Raw genomic sequence first — 22275 nt, 5'->3', positions numbered from 1 at the left:
TCTTGTGGCTACAACCATGTAGTCCTTATTACAGTGGGAGAATCCTTAATCAGGTGCATGCTGCTGCCCTCTACTAGATGGAATGAGCTTGTCACCTATGTGCCATGTTCCCTGTGTCACTAGAAAAGTAATAGTGGTCAGAGCAGTGAGTACCGGTGCTTTTGGAACAAGACAATCAGAACGGTACCGTAGCTGCAACTGCGCACTTCCAGGCAGCCAGAAAGTCAGCATCCTGGAGCCCTCGGTGGCTGTGGATTTGCTACAATATATTCCAGTTCAGCTAGAAAACCCTCAGAACAGTCAATCGCTCTGCCAACAAAAACAGCAGGCTGTTCCCAAGGATGGGTCAGGAAAGGGCAGCTGTTAAATTTTTCAGAGAGTAACTTCTAACAAAAATGAGCTCAGCCCTAGCAGGCCCCAGGACTTTGGCTCGTTTAACAGACCCATTCTGCCTTCGTTTCTTCCTGAGACCTCCTGGTCTGGCTGTAGTAACAGAGACATATCCAGGATGTTTAAATCCCTCCGGCTTAGTTATGCCTGTTGGAGCCACATATATTATATTCAAAACAACTCCAACACAGTTCCATTGCAATTTTTCATTAGGGCCTCTCATCCTCGCCTATTAATTCCTATGATAGTTCTAGGATTGGCTTGCACTGACACTTCTCTTTGCACAAGGGTAGCATATCCGTATGAAGATAAGCTGGTAGTGACAGGGATAACATGAAACTCTAACAATTATAAACAAACAATGAAAAAATATCTGTACAGGGAAAACAGATGAATCCAAATGTTGCCTCCTTGCCCTAATGAAGTGGGTTTTCTCAGGGATTCTGCTGTAGTCCAAAATGGTTACCTCCTTGTTAAATCTCAAGAGCTCTCCAGGCTCCTAGTCCTTGCTCCATAGTGGCCCAATGCAGTAAGGGTGTCCCCCATGTTCTGATTTAGCTTCTCTAATACTCCCCTCTCTCTTGACTACTTTAGTTATTTTTGTTTATAAAGACCTTGGTTTCTTTAAGCTCCAGAGGTGGTCAGACAAAGCTTAGGATGTGGAAAAAAAAAAACGCAGTGATGAATGTGAGCTGTCCTTTCCCCTCACCTTGACAGGGCAGTGGGGGATGCATCTTTCCCTGTGGAGATGGCAGCTCGTGTCTGGCACTGCTGAAGTATTATGTGGCCTCTGTTGTGGGTGGGTGAGTGCAGGGACAGGTTAGGAAGCTGAAACTACACTAAATCAGAGAGAAACTCCTGATCTGTGAAGGAATTTGAGCACTGAGCTGTCAAGATAATTGAATTTACTCAGTAATTCTTCTTCCCTCAGTAGAGATTTTCTTTTTCAAAACTTTCTGTGAGAAACTCTTCTGGAAGGAAAGGAGATAGACGCATCAGCCATCCCTGCTCAAGGCTGATGTATGATGGGAACGCTGCCACAGTGGGAAATGGCACAGGGCCACCAGCTGCATGGGGGGGGTCCATCCTGGAGAAATGGGGAGGACTGGGAGTGGCTAGCAGGGAATGCCTGGATGAAGAGGGGAAGCAGCTAAAGCCCTACTCAGGGGACCACATGAGTTCCACCCCGTGCCGAGGCCGGCTTCCAGTCCACAGAGGGGCCAAAGCAACTTGTCAGGGGACAGCAGTAATTGGCAGGGCTCAGTGCAGCTGGAGGCTCTGAATCCCCAGGAAGGGCCCGTTACTCATTGCAAGCAGCAAAGGGGGCAGCAGAGAGTCAAAACAGAAGAGGGAAGAGGTGGTGTGAGGAGACAGACAGGTTTTGCCTGGTGTGCTTCATCTGTCAAAACCAGCAAGGCCCTTGGTCCACAGACCCCCAAGGTATCTGGCTGCCTGTGGCTCTCCTGCTCTCCCCTCAGGCTCTGCCTCTCTCCACACTTTCAAGGCTTCTCTCCCCTTTCCTACCCCAGCTGTCTCTCAATCCCTCTGTCTCATGCCTGTTTGCAACACTTCCACTTCTTCTTTTAATCCTTCTGGCTCTCCATTTCTCCCTTTGCCACTTGCCTTTCCCTCTTCTTCTTCCTCTACTTACTTTCATTTCCTTTAGTTCCATTCCAAGTTCTTTCTTTCCTCTTCCATCTTCCTCTTTATTCCTTTTGTCCCTTTCCCCACCGATCTCTTTCCTCCTGCTTCCTCCTCCTGCTTTCTCTGCCTTGTTGGTAAGCATTACCCTATGCCCTGGCAAGCCTGCTTAGCTGAACACACAAGAGGCCTCGAGTTTAACAGAGAAGAGGCCTTGCTAGCATGCAGAACAAATGCCTGCAATCTGTTAGCACATTAACCTTGTTGAGGAGGCACCAAGAGCACCTCCATCCCATGCCAAACCACTGGAGCAGAGAGCAAGCATACAGCAACAAGGGGTCATGCACACTGCCAGCACCGTGAGCCCATGCTGATCACGAGCTCTGAACCACAGCTCTGTCAGCTACTGCTTGGCACTGCTTTTTCTCCTCTGCACCCATTAGCTGGCGAGTGGGCTTGAATCTCTCTGGGCACTCCCCACTTCTCCAGCAGCAGTGATGCTCATTGCCCAACAGTAGCAGAAGTGCTGGGCCAAGCTGACCATGTGCCAGGCAAGGAAGAGCAGGCTTGCCAACAGGAGCTGTGAGATGGCTATCTTTTCGATTTTCCTCTCCCGTGCAAATGACTCACACCATTCCTTAAACGCAAAGCACACGCAGAATGGATACAAAAGGGACGTAAAAATAAGCATGAAATAGTTACATGATGAAGACATGGAAAGAAGCTGAAGGAATAAGAACTAAGACAATTTAAAATAGATGCAGCAAGAATAAGAAAGCCATGCAAGTAGTCCAGAAAATTCAGATTTTATCTTGCCATATGCATAACCCAAGATATGTACTCATGCAGTGTTTGGCTAACAGCTTCCCCACAATTACATTCAATGTCATCCATGATTAAAACAGTTCAAACATTATCATTTTCCCCTCTCTATTTACATCTTCTTATACCTTTATTAAATAATTATCAATTTTCCTAATCTTAGTCCCTGAACTATTTGCTGAAAATTAGCTCCCCAAAATTAATATTTAAAATGTATTCTGTAAGCATCCATGAAAAATACTGAGGCAGTATTTTTCTTATGACACAAAGACAATATGTTTTTGTTAAATTCAAAAGCTGTCTAATTCCCCTTACCTGATAGGAGTTTTCAATTGAAATCTAATTAACTACAGTCTAATCAATTCATATTTCTTTGTCAAATACATTTGGGTCTGGCACTGAAGCCAGAAACTTCATGATTGTGACTTCCTAGCTGTAATTTCAGGCTTACAGTGCATCTCAGTACAAAGTGGAGCTTTTTCCTGCTTGGGGACTTTTGTTATCCAGTCCTTGGATCTGTAAGCATCTGGAATGACTGAGGCAGAAGATTGCTTGGTTGTTCTCCACTCTAAATTCCTTCAGCTTCCTAGCTGTGTCAGGAATCTAAACCTGACGTGTAGTCATACTATAAAGATGTGATTTAGTAAACATTTGCTGTGTACAAGAGTATGCCTTTCTGTCCTTAGTCTCCGATCTGGTCATCAAATTCCATGTACTGAGGTTTTATCTCTTTGGAAGACCTAGAGCATAAAGATCACAGGGAAAACATAACACACTAAGACTGCCAGTTCTTCCTGTCTGAATTTTTACTTCACATTTCAGCGTCAGAAGTTGGAGCTGATCTAGCTTCACTTACCCATGTGCCCCCCACATATAAGCCCACACAGAGGTGTGGGATTTCACTTCTCAAATCTCCCATCTGCAGCTTGTGGGGTGAGGGGATGGGGGAGGAGAGAGACAGATTTACCCCTAAATATTCTCACCTCTGTAGTACACACTAGGAACAGAGGAAGAGCTAACTGCCTTTGGACACCCCTTGCTCTGGCTTCAAAGACCACGGCTGCAGTGCACAGATGGAGCAAAGCTAGTCATCTCCCTGCAGAATGTCCCCTTAGGGTCCCACATCTCCCCTCTTGATTTACATTAGCGAGCCCTTCTGATTAAAGTAAATTAAAAAGCTTCTGCGTTGCTAGATCCACCCAATCCTGGCTCTCCGTGGCCAGAGACAAGTAGCTGCGGCCAGGGGATGTGGGTATTGGGGCTGGCCAGGTGCCCCCAGGGGCTCTCTTAGCTGTATTTGGGGCATGCAAGAAAGGAGGCCAGGCAGCAAAATCCACTTACTGGCACTCGCCACTGCCTGGTTAGCTGGGCCATCAGCACTGGAGCAAAACAAGGAGGCAGGAGAACAAGCACACAGCTAAACTACTAAAGCAGGTGGCATGTGCCATTAAGGACACCTCCTGTCAGCCCTCATTAAGGCTAGATGTACCCTAGCTTATATGCAATGAGACCTGCAAGCAGCCGGGTGCTGTTAATGGATGAATCCAATCTCTTGCAAACCGATTTGGAGACCTCAGAAGCGGAGATGGGAAACTTTGACGAGGCCTGCCCAGACACTGCAGGAGATAAGAGGGCAACTGCTTTCAACCTGAGCTTGCAGCTACAGGCCACACACATACCAGTGAAGCATACAACATGCAGCACACATAAACAGGCTGTTTATCAGCCAGTAGGGCTCTGAGGCCATGACTAACTTTTAAGATTTCTGCATCATGCCAGCATTTTTGCTCTACAGCTGAAGCAGCACCCTCATTTCTCACTGAAGGTCCCTGGGGCTATGGCAGAAATTAAAAACTCTCTGTAGCTATTCCCTTTTTCCTGCTTAGAGGATTGCATTGTGGCACATTCCTGTCTTCTTCATTTGCTCGCAGCTGCAGGAGGGCACAAACTTTACCAGCGTTAGGAATGGACAGGGGCTTCAGCCAGCAACGGGCACCGCTAGAATGGGGTCTGCTAAGCGCACAAGCCCCCCAGTCAAACAGGACTGCAGACACCTCTGGTCTCATGTTTAAAAATGTCGTCTTCTTGGCTGCTCTAGCTCTTACTTGACTAATTTTGGGGGCCTGCTCTTTTGCAAGATGGACATAGGTTGCTCCTAGTTGCAGGAGGCATATGGCTGCCAGGCTGCCTCCAGCACTGAACCTGCTTTGGCTCTCTGCAAACACCAGAGAACTTTGCTTCACTACAAAAATACTTGAAGAGCCAGTTACACAGGCATCTGCACACATTTCGCACAGTTTGGTGCCTCCGGGACAAGGCCTGAAAATGCACCCTAAATAGATGAGCCGAACTCCTTTCAACACCTACTGTAGAAACGATGGAATAATATCATATGAGATGTGGCCAGACGTTACACAGTGGGCCTCTAAATTGCTCTGCAAACCACAGTGTACTCAGCTAAGTAGTCCTGTTTATCTCTTTTAGAGTTAGAGCTCATCACACTGTGAAAAAAACAACTCTCTGCTGACATAAAAGCTGGAAGATAGATGTAATTTTTGCAGTCCTTGTTTTACTGGCAAGGGTTTTTTATTTTTTTTACTTCCTCTCCTCTCCCATAAAAAAAAAAATTAAAGCAGCTGTAACTCTGTTAGTAAAAAGTAAGACATTTCTTCTGGAAGTGATAAATTAATTACTAATTACACATTCAGCTCCAGGGCTATGAGGCATAGAATTCTTAAAAAAAATAACCTGCAAATGCCCCCTCCAGTACAGAATAACTTTTTTTTTCTTTTAATTTCTCTCCAAGCAGAAGCTTGCAGAAAGCTTCCAGAGTCTGTGAAACCAGTCCCTTGCTGCCTGCAATGTGATTACTTCACACCCCTGAACATCCAGACTTCTCTCCAAACTGTGCGCTAAGAGAAAACGTCAGAGTTTCTTAACAGTCTCAGAGACATGATACAAAAAGACATAAGCAGGTTTTCACCCTGTGAAGAGAAGGCCAGAGGGACTGGCCAAGCTCAGACATCTGAAGATGGGACTGCAGGGCCTCATTTTTGAAAACCAGGAATCTGAAAATAAGCTCCTACATCTGTATTTCATTGCTTAGAAAAAAGGCTCTGCAGCTTGGTCCTGCAAGCCTGCTGGCAAAGGCCAGGGCGATTCCCAGCACACAGTCCCATTTTTGTGCTCTGCAACCTGCTTTCAGGATCATATAGGAGTCTCACCTTATTACCCCACCTGCAAGGGTGAAGGAGAAATTTGCTCCATCCCCACCAGKGGCAGCGACTACATTCCTAAGTGTCCAGCCATGCCCTTGCAGAGGAGGCTGCCCCTCGCCCCAGCCTCTGCTGCGTGTGGCAGCAGTTGGCCCTGGGTGCACRCAGCCCCAAGGCTGGGTGCAGTTCAGGGTCTATGGCTTGGATCRCCCTGGCTAATGCCCCTTTTCAGAGCTCTGACTGGGCAGTGGCAGCCTGGTCATTCCCGTTCAGTCCTGGCAGAGAGAAGGAGGCAGCATAGCCACAGTCCTTAGAAATAACAGTCTTAGGCACAGTGACCTTATTCTTGAAATATTAGGGAATTTCAGATCTTTGTAAAGTCATGAAACTCATCCTACTCTAAGGAGAGCTCTTAACTCTGAAAGGGAAAATTTCTTTTTCTTATAAAATGATTTTTTTCAGTTTTTCTTTTTAGTAAAGCTAAGAATTCATGTGGTAGGGAATTAGCTTTTAGAGTGGCAAAAAATTAGAGGCAATAATAGAAAACCACACACAACACATGCAGGGTACCACTGCCTTCTTGTTTTGATTCTTCTCTTGTGTGATTCATTTCATTTTGATGACTCCTTTCATTTCAATATGTTGCACATCTATGGGTAGTTTTACTAGGAGAAACTAAATGAAATAATTAGTATCATTAAGGAGGAAAAAGTGTGTGTGGGGGGTGAGGTCTGTGATTCTGATATTTCTGTCTTTGGTTAAGATGCTATTTAGCCTGCTGCTTGCTGCATTCCATCTTTATCTGATCATTGCTTGAAACACCTAATTGCTGTATTTATTACAGTTTTCTTTCATTTGTCATAATTTTATAGAAACTTTAATTTGGCATCAAAGACCAGTCAACAAAGATTTTCTGAGTAGTTGGCTGTTTACACTGCTGCTAGTAAGTATTTAATGGTCTGAGATTTTAAAGTCATAACTATGCAAATTCTGGCCAGGTCCCTGAAGGACCATAGTTAATTAAAAACAAAGAGAAAACGAAAGATCGGCAACAGACTTTCCTGTCTTCCAAGATTAAGACCTATCAGCGTTTCAGGCTGAGCAGCATCTCTCCTGCCTTTTGCCCTGAATGCCCTTTTTATCTGCCACGTCACCCCTGCCACTGCGCAGGACAGGATGGTGGGTACGGGACCGATGCACAGCAACTGCAGACCAGCCCTGCCAGTCTCCAGCTGGTGTGGAAGAGTCGTGCCAATTTTGTTTCACAGGGATGGGCAGGCATTTGAGAAGGGGGCTGATCTCTGTAGTCCTTCGGAGAGCTGCCAGCCCCTGAGTGGAAATGCAGTGGGATAAACTTGGACCATAAATTGGTGGCTTTCCTGAAAGGAAAGGGGCACTGTTCAAGTGCTGATGCTGCACTGCCCTGACCAGGACATGCTTGAAAAGAGCTTGGAGATGGAGTCAGGAAGCATCATCATTACAGGTTTATGGAAAAATGGAAGCAATAGCTAAGAAATTAGGGGATGCTGAAATCAAGGACGGTAGATAACTACCAGCAAGGTGAGGCCCTAAAGAAAAAAGAAAACAAACAAACAACCCCCCCTTCACATGTCAGCTAATAGAGAACAATACTTTCCAAGCTCCCAGTGTGGAAGCTGCAGAAAGCAGCATTTCAGAAGATGTAGGAGCCAAAAGGCACAGAGAACTAGGAGAAATKTTCTGCTCAATCTAAGGGGCTATCAGGCATGCCTGATAAGGGATCTCCGGCTGTTTAAAGATGCCAGAAAACACTCTCCAAAAGCTGTATTACCAAGCAGAATGGAAAGGATGCTTTGGAAGGGAAATGAAGATATCAGGACAGTTGTGATGCCATACTATAACTGAAACAGGAGACATAAAGGCAAATTTGGAAAGGTTTCCAGACTTCCAGAACAATATTCCACAGGATGATGCATTTTGGAATTTTCTGTTTTTCTTATCATGATATTTCACAGGTTATAGACAATTTCTGATGGAGGTGGAGAAGAAATATCCAACTGATCTCCTTGGTGCCCCATCCTGGCCAAAAGGCAAAGGAGAAGATGGAGGCATGTGGTAAAGAATCACTGACTTGGCAAGTCTCACAGGACAGGAGACTTTCATTTTACAGAGTACTGGATTACCTTCAGAGAAAGTATAAACATTAACCACCATTTAATTAGAAGAGGAATTATTTTTTAGGGTACTGACAGCCAGACCAGTTAGGAGATCGTTAAATGAAATACCAAAGGGGGAAAATGATGAAAATAGGAAAAAAGTTAATCCTCACAGAGTCTCCATGTCAAGAACGAAACCAATCAAGGCACTAAAAGATGTAAAGAGGAGAAAAATTGCATCATCTATACACCAATGCCAGGGGCTTAAGCAATAAAGAGGATAGGAATTGTTCATTTTATGAGCATAAACAGCCTAAATGGCATTAGGAAAGCCTGGTGGGAAGATCTGCATGAAAGGAATATTAAAATCAATGATTTTAGCTTAGCTAGGGAGGCTCAAGTGGACAGAAAGGAAGGGGGAGTAGCACTCTTTGTCAAAAATGGCATTCTCTAGCACGAAATCAGTGACAATTTGGAAATGAATACTTATGGATTCATTTTCTGCCATATGAAGTAGAGAATTCCTCTGGGTAGAGTACTGGGCTGACAGAAGCCTCATGAAATTCAACAAAGAGAAGTGTAAAGTCCTGCACCTGGGCTGGACTGACATCTTGTATCTGTACTGGATGGGTAGTGGCTCTGCTGAAAAGGACCTGGGGTCCTGGGGGGGCAGTCGGCTATACATGGGTCTGCAGGGTGCCCTTGCAGCGAGGCAGGCCAATGGCATTTCGGACTGCATCAACAGGAATGCAGCCAGTAGATGAGGGCAGTGATTATTCCCTTTACTCTGCACTTATTAGACCCCATCTAGAATAGCTCATTCAGTTTTGGGCCCCCAGTACAAGAAAGCTGTTGATGAACTGGAGTGAGGTCAGCAGAGGGCCACCAAGATGCTCAGGGGGCCGGAGCATCTGCCCTGTGAGGAGAGGCTGAGGGACCAGGGCTTCTTCAGCCTGAAGAAGAGATGCCTTCAGGGGCACCTAACAGCTGCCCGCAGTAGCTACAAGGAGGTCAGGAAGAAGATGGAGCCAGGCTCTTCACAGTGGGGGACAAGAAACAACAGGCATGCAGCCAAACAAGGACAGTTCAGACTGTGTACACAGTAGTTAAGCCTAGAGAGACGGTTCAGTCTCCATCCTTGGAGATTTTCAAGAACCAACTGTACAACCCTGAGCAACCTAACCTGAGTTCGCTGTTGACCCTCTCCCTTGAGCCAACGATTGGACTGAAGACCTCACAAGGTCTTTTCCAACCTGAATTATCCTGTGAATGTGACTATATTCATTAGGTATGCCCAAATCACACTAGAAAACTGGCTGACTGCCTCTATTGGTATTGATCCATAACTCATAGAAAAACAACTCCCATTATCCCTCCTGCAAAAATTGAATTTGGACAACATGTGTTGGCACCTGAATTGCCTTGCAATTTCCCAGCATTTAAAATGATGAGTTTTATAAGTCAAAGAATATTGCACTTAAGAGTCTAAGATACAGAGATTCTCTATTAAGCTTTTTTTTTKKGGGGGGGGGAATCATAGAACTTAAAGCTGAGACTGCTTGATTACATGTCTTGATCACATGTGTTATATACAAAGCAAATAAGGTCATCAACAGTAATAGATATATATGATGGATTAGAAAGGCCATATTCATGAGGCTGAAAACACGCAGAAACAGCTGTGCATCAACCCAGTCAGGATAAAGAATTTAATTCATAAACTGTGAATGATAATCAAGTAGGGTTTAACAATATATATCAGGCATCAAAGAAGCCATAATTGAGAAAAGAAAGCTGAACTGGTTAAAAAGAGAGTATACCATAAGGAAAACTGAAGGCAGAAATAAAACAAATGTGAGAGAGGGGAAGCTTGTTAGAAGACAGAAATTCTAGAAAATTTGTAAGGGAATCAAATGGACACATGAAATGGTACAGATCAGTCACAGAACAAGAGAATAAAATTAACATGAACAGTGTAAAAAGGCAAAAAACAACTAGAACAAACTCAGTTCTTTGGGGAAGGTCAGATAATGCATTCATACTGTAAATGATAATAAGCTGTTTTCAATTCCAATCGTGATTGAGTATTTTAAGCTGTACCTACCAAAATAAGGATATGCTAAGGTAAGCAGGTCTGGAAAATCTACGTCCAAGAGTTTTAAAGGAGATGACCAAACAAGATCTGGACCAGTACTGATGATTTTTGATTAGTCTCAGAAGACTGGGAAAACATCCAAGGGTTGGAGAAATTCTGATGCTGTGCCAGTACTTTAAAAACATAGCGATCAGAATATTTAGACTGACTGGACAGACGTTGATCACAGTTCAGTAATGAAATCGCCAGTACGTGGCTTTGATAGATTACAGATTAATGGTGGATAACAAAATTAAACATAACCAACACAAGTTTAAGGAAAAATAGACATCATCAAACTAATGTGCTATAATTTCTTATGAGATTACAAGTCTGGTTCACACAAGCAATTATGTTGATATGACTAGAATGATACGAAATCATCATGACATACATTAGCTGGAGAAAAACTGGCTAAGTAGTAAGCCTCACATGTAACAGTAAATGGGGAATCATTTGCAAGCAGATGTACTTCTGTAATGCACAATTCTTGCCTCTCTGTTCTTTATTTATTTATCACAACCTGGCAGAAAATATTTAAGAAAAAAAATCACTGATGGATTTTGCAGTTGATGCATATTTTGGGAGAACAGAAAAGAAATGAAGAGGATAAGTCATCAGTATAGAACAGTATGAACTGCTTTGGAAATGCAAGTAATATGTATTTCAGTATAAACAAATGTAAACCATACATCTGGGAACAAAGATTGCTGTCCCTACTAACAGGAAGAGATTTACTCTCTTCAGAAGAGGAGAGTGAGAGGGGAAGAAAAACCCAACCAACCAACCAAATAAACTTGGAGTCATTGGAGAAAGCAGCTGAATGAATTGACAGTCAGATGCTGTCATTATATAGGCTACTGCAATCCTTGGCTGTAGAAACGGGGAAATTTTAGGATGGAATAGAGAGACTGTATTACGAGTGTATAAGGCACAGAAGTGACGACATGGAATACTGTGTCCTGTTCTGGTGTCTACCACTTTTAAAAACTGTTAAAATACAGCAAACATATCTTAAAATGCAAAACTACACGAGTCATGTCAATTGTCTTATCAAAAGCAAGGTTAGGATGTGATTTGATGAAAGTTTGAGATCTATGCAGCAAACTGAAGATTGATAATGGAGGGAGGGAAATATGGGACATTTTCTGAAAGATGTACCAGACTGTCCTCAGCCACTAGACTCCAAGGAGGAATTAAGGAAAGGTTTTGGACATTTTCTGGGCACGAGCTTGTGATCTCAATCACTCCTCTGGACAAATAGTGAAGCCCTCTCTTCCTTAACCTACCTACGTATTTACAGGAGTATATTCTATACTGGGATGTGTTGTGCGGACGCCGCAGAAGTAGGCAGAGGCAGACATAATCTCCACTGCAGATAGCTAGTTATGGCACTTAGCTCAAGAGAGGCATAACGAGCACCCCCTCTGAGGGATTAATGCCCCCAAGGCAAGGCAGGTTGTATGAATTTACTCCTTGTACTGAGACCCTCAGGACAAAGTCATGTAAAGGGACATCTCCCCTCCTGAGGGACAGTGGCATCATCTCTAACCACATGTGAACACAACAGATGCACACGGTAGTGAGGACAGGAAAAATACCTCACTCTTTGTTGATGGAGAGCTGCCTGACTGGAAAAGCTGATGAGTGTTAGCCCAGAGATAGGTGACTCTTCTCCTAAATTCATGCATGTAGAGACACTGGCCTAAGTTTCCAACGTGATTTTCGTTGCTCGCATTCTCTCGGCTTTTAAAACATAGTAGGCTGTCACTTTTAGGCATTCTTCAACTCAAATTACTTGGCTCAGTTTTAGGAGCTCCAAGGGGAGCAATGAAGAACGTTAACTTAGGACTGTTGTTGTTTTGTTTTTTCTAATCCTTTCTGAATAAATGTATTGAAGATGGTTGGGAGAGGGAGTGTGCGAGAGGGGAGAAAGTTCTGGTGATGTCAGCTCCTATTGCCATGGAAACTGAACATTTTTAGTGACAATGGAGTCTTCCTCCTTGAGCTGCTGGGTTGCGTGGGGGGCAGGGGCAAGCAGGGCAGGGGCACACAAGGGAATTCAGCTAACTAAAACTATAGCTTCTGGCTTTTGAAGGAAGTGAGGAGAAAACTACAAATGAATGCCTGAATACATGGTTTATGTAACCAAAACATCATCTGGGGCAATAGCAGCAAATAATCATTATGCTGTTTGATAAAACATGCTGTCAGACAGAAAGCCAGATGGAGGTATCTCAGCAAACCAGAACACCCAACAGAACAGTCCCTTGGTGCACTTTGCTTTTCCAGGCTATAGGGTATTCTTCCACCTTTGCTGCCAGGCTTGGAGTGCTGCTTCTGAATTTATTTGRGAATGGGGAGGGGAGAGAAGGGGCTGGGAAGTATAGTCTTTTTTTTTAATTTGAGAGAAACTGCATGACTTCTAGGTACTGCTTCACCTTCCAACATCATAGCCATTTTCTTGAGAGCCAAATTTATGACCACCTTGAAGCCAGTGAGAGTCTAGGACTGTGAAAAGGAGAAGGCCCTTGGAGAGAACTGATTTTACTCTAATCAGGATCTAATTCATCAACATGGAGAAAACAGGGTAGACCTAATGAAGGATGTTCTCCATCAGTCAGAAGGCTAAGGCAGCATTTAGACCCAGAGAAGCTGAAGCCATGATTTGGGAGTGTGACCAATAAGGATAAAGCTCAGGGCTTGAATTTGAGGTCAAATAAAAGCCTATGGTCTGTATGTAAGGGCAATTTTGAGCCTGTGCTTGGATTTGATTTAAACAGTGCAGACAATTYTAATGAATTTCAAAGAATAATGAATTAATAACCACAAGCTTTTATAACTCGAAATACATTATATAGTCATTAGTTCTATATAACTAAATGGAAAAATCTTTCTTTAGCAGGAGAAGTCTTTTGAGATCAGATATTCTAATGAGATTACTATCATTTCAGCCTGACATCTCATGAGGACAATTGTATAGAAATCAGGAAACAAATTTCTTTCAGTTATGGATCTGAAATGAAAAATACTCCACAGTGATTATTTTATGGAGTTGATTCTAAGTCTCCTTAGCAATAAAAGGAGTTCAGAGATGAGCTTCTTCTCTTGCCCTGGTATCAGATGCACAAAAGACTTCCCCTGCTCTAGAATTTGTCCCAGCAATGGCAGCAGAGAGAAACATATATAAATGGGGTTTACTCGCTTCTAATTTGGGCAGTACAGATTTCACTCATTTTCTGCACAGAACAAGCAGTTGAGTTCACCCTCTTTCATTTAGCATTGTTCTACTGACCTCGCCATCTCCCCAGGTAACACCATTCACATACTATGTTGCATGTGCACCAGCCAGAGCAAGATGCTCCCCCCACAGTCCCCCAGCCTTTGACCCCACAGTAATGCCCGGGCTTTCCTGCACCCATCTTGCCCCCACTCAGCATACCATAGCACATCACACACACAGAGGAGCACGGTGTACCGAGGTTCCCCTTTCAAACACATCTGTTCTTCCCTTTCCTTCCCCAAGGCTGTCAGGGTAGGGCCTCATTTTCCCTGCACCAACACTTTTTTGCAGCCGGGAGTTCAGAATACAATATGCAATTGACAAGCCAGCGAAGAGTTAACAGGACTGAAGAAGGTTGCCAATTGATCTGCGCAAGAACTGATAGGTGCAAAGCTATTGAACAGAAGAGTTAACAGAACTAAAGAAGTCTGCCAACCGATATGCGCAAGGACTGATATGCGCAAGGCTGTGGAATAGAAGAATTAACAAGACTGAAGAAGTCTGCCACCTGGAATCTGCATGGACCCCCAGGGAGGGAAGAAACAATACAGAGCTATTGTGGTCTTGCCTCACTAACAGGGTCTTTCCAAGCAGACAAACAAACAGTCCTGTGATTGTGAAACTCGCAAAAGTCAGCAAAAGCAGTGTTTGTCCAGAGCCCCAGCCATATAAAAAGAGACTTGGGAGCTAGGAGAGTTTGAGCAGGGACGGGAACATGACCTGATCATCCTCTCCGGCTGGACCCATGAATATCCCCCCTTCCCTTTTCCTGGGACGCTGGGTTAAGGTAACTCCTGGAGGTTGAGAGTCCTCTCACTATGARAGTGAACAAGAAAGCTTTCAGGTAGGGATAAGCAGTGTTTCCAATTAATAGCACAGTAACTGACAGTTTGGGGTTATCCTTTCTAAATCAGTAATCGACGGTTTTGGGTTATCCCTTCTAAGTTAGTAATCGCATTATTTTAATGGATGTTACTAATCCAAGAGCTTGCGTGAGGAAATAAACATATTTTTTTTTATTACGTTACTGTCTCAGTCATTGCTATCGAACCTTCATAGCGTGACAGCAATGATCTAGTGTTTCTTAACACTGAGCATCAGGTGCTTTAACTAAATCTTCCCTGATGAACTCACACTCCCTATACTGTGCGTCCATTTAAAATCACATGCTAATCACAGCAGGCTCAGCCACAAAAGAGGTCCTCCCATCTCACACACTTCCTTCATTTAGAAAAAGCTATAGTTTTCATCTCTCTGTCCTCCATTCATGTACAAGCCAGCTCATGTCCAAAAAGCAACCTTCAACCTTATACCACAACTGAACTGAGTTTGAAAGTCCCAGCTCCCCCAGAAGGAAACAGTTATACACCCCTCCAGAGGGACTGACTTTCAAGTCTTGCTATAGAAGAACCATGTCAAAAACAAATGTGCAAGACAGCGCTGTTATCCACCTCAGGGAAAAGCTCTACAAAGTAAGCTTGAATTCACTTCTGGCTCAGTCAGTGATACACTGACTTCCAAGTGACAGCGAAAGCTGATAATTCCTTGCCAGAAGGAAGAGGGGAATGAGGGTTTCTCTCCAAAAAGGAGATGTTCACTCTTGTTTGTTATGAGAACAGCAATGTTATATATTTTTTTCTCCTTGACATTTTTTTCCTTGCTATATCATAAGGCAATCTAATTGAAATGGAGAAATCCCCAAAAGCACATGCTTACTAGTAGCACAGAAGGACATTTTTCTGTGATTCAAATAGGCAAATTCTGGTAGGCTTTCCACTTCAAACACTCAGAGTGGAAATCAGAGCTTCACCATAGCAACTTTGTTGCAAAAAACACTCAAATGTCAACTTGTCCCAAAGGTACTGTGGGTGAGGCCGATGCAACACAAAGACAAAAGCCCAGAGTAGCAAAAATAACATTCCTATCTTTAAAACACTGCTGCTGGAAACAGAGATGTTGGCTTGATTCAGGTGAAAGTTATAACACTTCCACTCAGTCATTTATAAAAAGAAAAAAGTTTCTGGGCTAGCTCTTCAGCTGGTGCAAATTAACACCCTCTCCTTTAGTTGTGTGAGCTACAGTAATTCACATCAGCCAGGAGCTAGGCTACCTTATCTGCTGGTTTCTCTCCAGACTGCTAACCTCAGCACATGGCTGACTCCAGTTCTGCAGAACTAACTGGAGCAGCATCGGAGTTTAAACCTTCCCCTCAGTTACACCACAGCAAATCAAGAGTAGCTTCATTGGCTTTGTGCAGGTTTACTCTGACCTTCCATCAGTATTTGCTTAACCCTTCTCAGTATGTTTAAGGAAACACATCTGTAGTTGCTGCTAACCTTTGTGTACTCCTCAGATGGGGATTTTTTTGGTTCCATGCAAGACTCCAAAAAACACAGAACAAAGAAACCCCCAAACTTTTAACCTACCCAGCCATGACAATGAAGAAATCGAGGCGATTCCAGGTATCTCCAAGGTAACATTTCTTGCCAAAGATCCCCAGGGCCACCATCTTTAACACCATTTCCATGGCAAAGAAGATGAAGATGAAATCGTCAAATACCTGCCAAACAGAAAACCAAGAACAAGTTTAACATGCATTCTTAGCTTCGCACTTCAAAATGCAGAATGTGAGATAAGTACGAATTTTAGTGCTCCTGAAAATGAATCATGGACAAGGCTGAAGAGAGGCTGGACAAGTTTCTTCCATGCAGCCCTGGCATCACAACTCCCTGCTGCTCACTGCCATGACCTCTGTCTCTGCAAGCTCTGCTGTCCCAGCATTCCAGTTTCCCTATGGACATGCAGAACCCTGTTGCAGCCCTGCATTAGCATAAATGGGCACAGATGGAGGGAGCTGAGAGACGTGGACAGAGAAGATTAGTAATGGGGGAATGTGCACATAATGAATAATGTGCACAACCAGGGATGTGGTGGCTTGCAAGTCCAGGTGGACCGAGAAGAATTGGCGGGGCTGAGAACTCTCTGCAGATAGAGTGGCCAACCTGTGAGACTGCTGAGTTGTGTGCACCTTACCAGGGGTTCAAGTACAGCTTCTACATGGTGACTACTTCATGTGGCCAAAAGAACAGCTACACAGGCACAAGGGCAACTGGGAAAATCTGAACTCCACAGGGGAAAACGGTGAAAAGAACCAAGTAAGCCAGGGCTTTTGCTTTTTCTTCCAGGGGTGTAGTAATTGATTTAGACTCAGCATCTGCTTACACAGGATTGAAAGGAGGTCTTGGCTCAGCACCAGCAGATCTGAACCTGGCCAGGAAGACACAATCCTTCCAGGCCTCTCAGGAAGGAGCCCTCACTACCTCTCTACCAATGGCACAGTTGAGATAGATAGTAATGTGGCTTCACACACAGCTTGCGGAGCACACCTTGGTAATGCTACAAATKACAATCTTTACTGTGGCCTTCTTTTTGTGGAAGCAGCAAGCATAGCTGGTGCATTAATGGGCTGGATGTGCCCATGGACCATCTTGGTGGGCCTGTTGGTTCTTCTTTCTTTGAGTGTCTTGCATGCCACATGATCCACAGACTCAGTAGCACCCTTGCTTATCAGGGGAGCRGCAAAGCCACTGGGGGCTGCTGTTCTCTCCTGCCCAGGAGCTATAACCTTACTTATTTCTCCCTAGATATCTCTGAGCTGTGTGTCTTGCAGCTGTCTGTGTTAGGAAGACTCTGGTTATGCATAGGATCAGGAAGGTCAGCAACATGTTCTATATTACCTGGCCACAAATAGACTTTATTCATTATCTTTCTCTCTCCTTATTCCACTCCTCAAAGCAAAYGCTTGCCATTTTAAGACAAGGCAGTTTGCTGCTGGGGATGTTCTTGCCAACCTTTCTGGGAAGATGCTGACCACATACAGAAGGAAAACAGGCATTTGCAACTTGGACTGAGCCACCATCATGACAGGAATGAAGTCTGCTTACCTGCAAGATTTTACACCTGTCGGAAAGGCAGTCCATATCCTCACATGGTTGGTACATCCCCAGGGTAACACAGTTTAGCAAAATCACCATCATGCTGACACACTCAAACCAGGTAGAAAAGAGTCAAGGAAAATTTCACAAAAGCATCATGCCTGAGATAAGCTTGCTTTAGACTTGGAATGACAAAATAGAAAGATTAAGGGAAATAATCACTGGTTGGCTGATTTATTACACTTCCCCCCCTCTGTTCCTCACTACTCTATTCCTTGATTAAGCCAAGACTCATTTGAGAAGGGGAAAGTAAAGGTAACACAAAGGCCTAAGGTACCCATGCAATCATTGCTGTAGTTAAACACACACTGATTGCACCCCTCCCTCACTAGTTTACTGAATCTTACAAATACAGTGGGAAGAGACTTTCCATGGTGTCCTATAATCAAATGCAGCAGAGATCTCTGGGATTTAGGAAAAGGCTTTACTGAACACAATGAAATGGACAGGCGGATCCCCATGTGAGCGTAGTGACTATAGCCCTTCTGGGAAGAGGTACGACATAAGGCTAAAAATCTCCCTCTTCCTTTCTGAGAGGGACTTGGAGATAAAGAGTTGCCATACTGGAGCAGGTCAATGGTCCATCTAATCTGCTATTCTGCTTCCAGCAGTAGCCCGTGCTGGATAAAACCTCACAATGTGCCTAATTAAGTTATTCAGCAACCATGGGGGGAAATTGTGTTTCTGACCCCAGCTGGTGATCTGCTTATGCCCTAAAGCATGAGGATTGATAGCCCTTATAATCGTTTTCTCAACTACAGTGGTGTCCCCGCAGATGCTTTGCTTATTCATTTGAAACCTTTGTTTAGAATCTGACTAAAATATCTGCTTCAGTAATAGTCAGCAGCCATGAGCTACATTGGCTAATTATACTTTACATTAAAAAGTGTTTCCTCCTATTTAATTTATTGCCTTTTAATTTCATCAAGTGCCACTCCATTTATATATTATAGAAGAGGGTAAAAATGGGGTATTTCAGTGGCCTTCTCTATGCCCTTCACAGTCTTTGCAGACCTCCATCTGCCTCTTCTTTACCACCCCTCTTTCCAATGAAGGAGTCTTAGGATCTGATTCTCACTTATCCAAGCACTCATTTACAGTGTTCTCATTCTAAAAGTGGGCACATGTTTCTGTGGTTTCTTTCCACCATTAGCATTGCAAAGCAGTGATGTAGATCTAATGAGAATGGATCTCCAACCTGGGATAGACCCACCACTCTTGTATATTTTAACACACCTCACCACACTTCCATTTTTGGATTTCAGACAAAGTTTATACTTTTTTTTTAAACTAATTGAGCTGAAAAATTATCTACTGAAAAAACAACCCRCTGTGTGCACCAATTTTCACTCCTTACAGAATTGAATCCAAAATGGTGGCCTGTATCTCTGGTCACTTGTGAAAGACACTCGAAAATCCATGGTTTGTTCTGTGCAACTCTTCCTTGTTTATTATCTGACAGTGATTCATGACTAACCTGCACAGTCTGATCTAGAAGATTATTAATTCCTTCTCTTCTCTCCCACCTGGCTTTCAGAGAGCTACCTTCAGTTGTAAAATCAGACAAGAGCAAGGCATTGACTGTACTGTGCCAATCATGCTATGAGGTGATTTCAAGAACATGTTATTGCTATCGCACACAAAGTTAATCCCAAGTGCTGTACAAAGTAAGGCTCATGGAGCCCACCCTAGCCCCCTCTAGCCATGGTCCCCTTCCCTAACAGTGCAGGCACACTACTGTACTGCTGGCTTTGAAAACAAATAGTGGCTTTTGTCTGAGAGGAATACCCCAAAGCGCATGAATAAAAGATTTGCCCTCAGAGCTCTGTATGATGTGACTTCAATTTCCCACCCTTCTATCTCCTACATGCTTCTTTCATGACCCGATTCAAGCCCAAGAGAGCAGTTGAAGATGTTTTCACTGGCTCCCACAGGGATTTCAGTAAGACTGCAGTTTTCTTCTGGATGTTTCAAAAACTATTTTGCATCATTTCTCACAGAATCACAGCATGGTTGAGATTGGAAAGCACCTCTGGATATTATCTATTCCAACCCCCCCTGCTCAGAGCAGGTCAACCTTTTCTCAGAGCGGGTTGCTCAGGGCCATGTCCAGTCAGGTTTTGAGCATCTTCAAGGATGCAGACTCCACAGCCTCTCTGGGCAACTTGTTCCAGTTTTTGACCACCCTCTTAGTAAAAAAGATTTTTTAAATGTTTTAGTGGACTTCCCTGTACTGCAGTTTGTGCCCATTGCCTCTTGTCCTGTCACTGGATACCACTAAGAGTCTRGTTCCCTCTTCTTTACTGCCCCCATGAGGTATTTATACACATTGATAAGATCCCCTGAGCCTTCTTATCTCAAGGCTAAACAATCTCTCAGCCCCTCTCCATATGTCAGATGCTCCAATACCCTAATTCATCCTCATGACTCTACACTGGACAGGGTCTGGTACATCTGTGTCTTTCTTGTATTCTTCTTAATCTCTTTTTACCTTTGTAAAGGCACACCATCTTTTTCCTTTATCCCATCCACAATTCTTTCAGCCCTGTTAGCAGTTCCTCCCCATCTCTTCCACCCTTTTTTCCATTTATCCACTTCTTGGCTTGGTTTCTCTCAGTTAATGCTCTCCACTGCCCCCTCATTTTCCACCGTCTCTCACCCCCCCATTTCCAGAGTCACCCCCACTGCTCCTGACCTAGCAAGTAGGTCGGCCAGAAACCACCACAACTTCCCGCTGCCGGGCCTGGCTGAGCTGGAAATCCTTTGTCCCCAGCCCCATTTGCATGCTGCCAGAAGGACGGCAGGGAGGGCAGGCCAGGGGGAAAGCCCTTTTCACTTGATTCTGTGCATGAAAGCCACATGCTCCCCTGCCCACTTGGAGATAAGGCAGCATCTCCTGCTGCCCTATTGCCCATCGGGCACCCATGGTGAGATGCTGGGGGCAGCTTGGCATCAGGCTGTGAACTCCAAATTGGACTGAAACTTTCATTTGAGCCTGGCTCTTGGGTGCACCTGCGATTTCCTTAGTGGCTTGCAGCATCCATTTTGTAACAGGCGTTTTGACAGCTGATTGAAAGGCAGTGCTGGAGAAGCTGAGCTGGCACGACTGGTGCTGAATGACATTTCTCCTAGGGGCAAAAAGGGTTTCTGTGTGGGCTGGCTCAGTGACTGCAAAAGTGTCTCTCCCTTGGCAAAAGGCAGCAAGGAGAAGTATGGACAGAGCCTGTGCTCAGAATAACTCTGGCTGAAATAAGTATGTATAAAAGGAAGAGCAGAAATTGTTTTAAAAGCAGGGGGGTTTCTTCAGCAAATAGACAGACAACAGCACGTGAGAGACCTGGAGGCAGGGAGTGCTATCCAGCTGCGACCAGACTGAGGATTCACAGGGAATTCAGGGAAACCGGCTTGAATTCAGAGCTTTATTTTGCATAGCTCTCTACTTTGTGCGTGTGCTTTGTCAGCAGTAAAGCGTGGGTGGTCAGGACATTCCTGTGCTAACTTTGCCACTTTCGCTTCCCTGCTGGGTGCCGCCAAAGAGCCTGATGAAGAAGAGGTGTCCTCCCAAGCGACATGGACCCCAGCAGGTCGTCTTTGGGCATCTGGTGGTGCGAGATGCCAAGGTGTGAGACCTGAGCCAGCTGCCACGAGCAGTTTTTAAAAACTTGTAATTTGGGAGAGGCACAGAAGGCCCTGAATCTCATTTCTTAAAAATCTAGGGCTGGCTGCACTCAATTTCTCCCCCACCTTTTTTCGGCTACTGGCTCTCTGAAAGTTTGCCAGGGTTGTCCAGGCTTCCTGAGGATATTGCTGAATTAGTTGCTGCTCCCTTGCGATTGAAGTGACATTAGGAAAGGTTTCTCTCTTGCCACCCAATGGCTTCCCTTTCAGAGAATGTGGGAGCCCCAAAAGACACATCAGAGCTACAGGGGAGAGGAAGAAAGTGTGAGAAGAAAACTGGAGCATCTCCTGTCCCGAATCGGGAGGGGTTGCTGCCAGCTTGGGTCGGTGGAGGGGGTAATTATAACTACCTGCTGCCTTCGATGTGTCACCGCTGTCAACCACAGCGACTGCCTCCAGTCGCCACGGCAACAGCCTGGAGCCAGGTTTATAATCTTTCTTTCCGTGCTGCCTCCCCCTCCCTGCCTCCTTCCCCCCCTTCCCTGTGCCTGAGCCTGTAATTAATTTCAGCTGCTGACAAGGCTGGTCTTCACAATCTGCATCATTCAGTCAGAAGTTTCATTACTAATTAACTTTTTTTTTGAAGTTCAAATCTTCTAATTACAAACGCACACACATGCTCTCCCTCAGCCCTTCCTCGCCACGCTCTTCCTTGCTGCTGCTGCTCAGGGCTGTCTTGAGGCCTCGCTCCCAGGGAGTGGGAGGCAGCCGGCACCTTTTGCAGAGAGGTCCGGGCCCTCCCATGGTGGAGACAAAAACAAGGCCCAGGCATTTCCACCCCAGATYGGATCAGCTCCTCACTCTTGGCCACCGCAAGATGCTTCAGAGGAAGGTGCCAGAAAAGCCACAGTGATCCATTATGTAATAACTTGCCCTTAAGGGGAGTTTTTTCCTGATGCTGTCAGTTCACAGTTGATTCAAGCCCTCAGGAATAAAGGGGTCATAGCTCTCATTTTAAAAAAGGAAAAAGAGCAAGAGAGAA

At 44.5% G+C, this 22275-nt stretch overlaps 1 protein-coding gene across 1 annotated transcript in view; it reads right to left on the bottom strand.

Annotated features, from left to right (window-relative positions):
• The window catches only part of CACNA1I (calcium voltage-gated channel subunit alpha1 I), a 167375-nt gene that overhangs the window by 77705 nt on the left and 67395 nt on the right, over positions 1–22275 (bottom strand). The window contains exons 2-3 of the mRNA XM_026065047.1: positions 17565–17676; positions 16047–16180 (exon numbers count right to left, since the gene is read on the bottom strand). Of these exons, the coding sequence (XP_025920832.1) occupies positions 16047–16180; positions 17565–17676 (246 nt within the window). The remainder of the gene's footprint in view (positions 1–16046; positions 16181–17564; positions 17677–22275) is intronic.

Source organism: Apteryx rowi, unplaced genomic scaffold, assembly GCF_003343035.1.
Source record: "Apteryx rowi isolate R43461 unplaced genomic scaffold, aptRow1 scaffold_223, whole genome shotgun sequence".
Taxonomy (NCBI): Eukaryota; Metazoa; Chordata; class Aves; order Apterygiformes; family Apterygidae; genus Apteryx; species Apteryx rowi.
The sequence above is the reverse complement of the archived record's forward strand: the minus strand, read 5'-3'. Positions and strand labels throughout refer to the sequence as shown.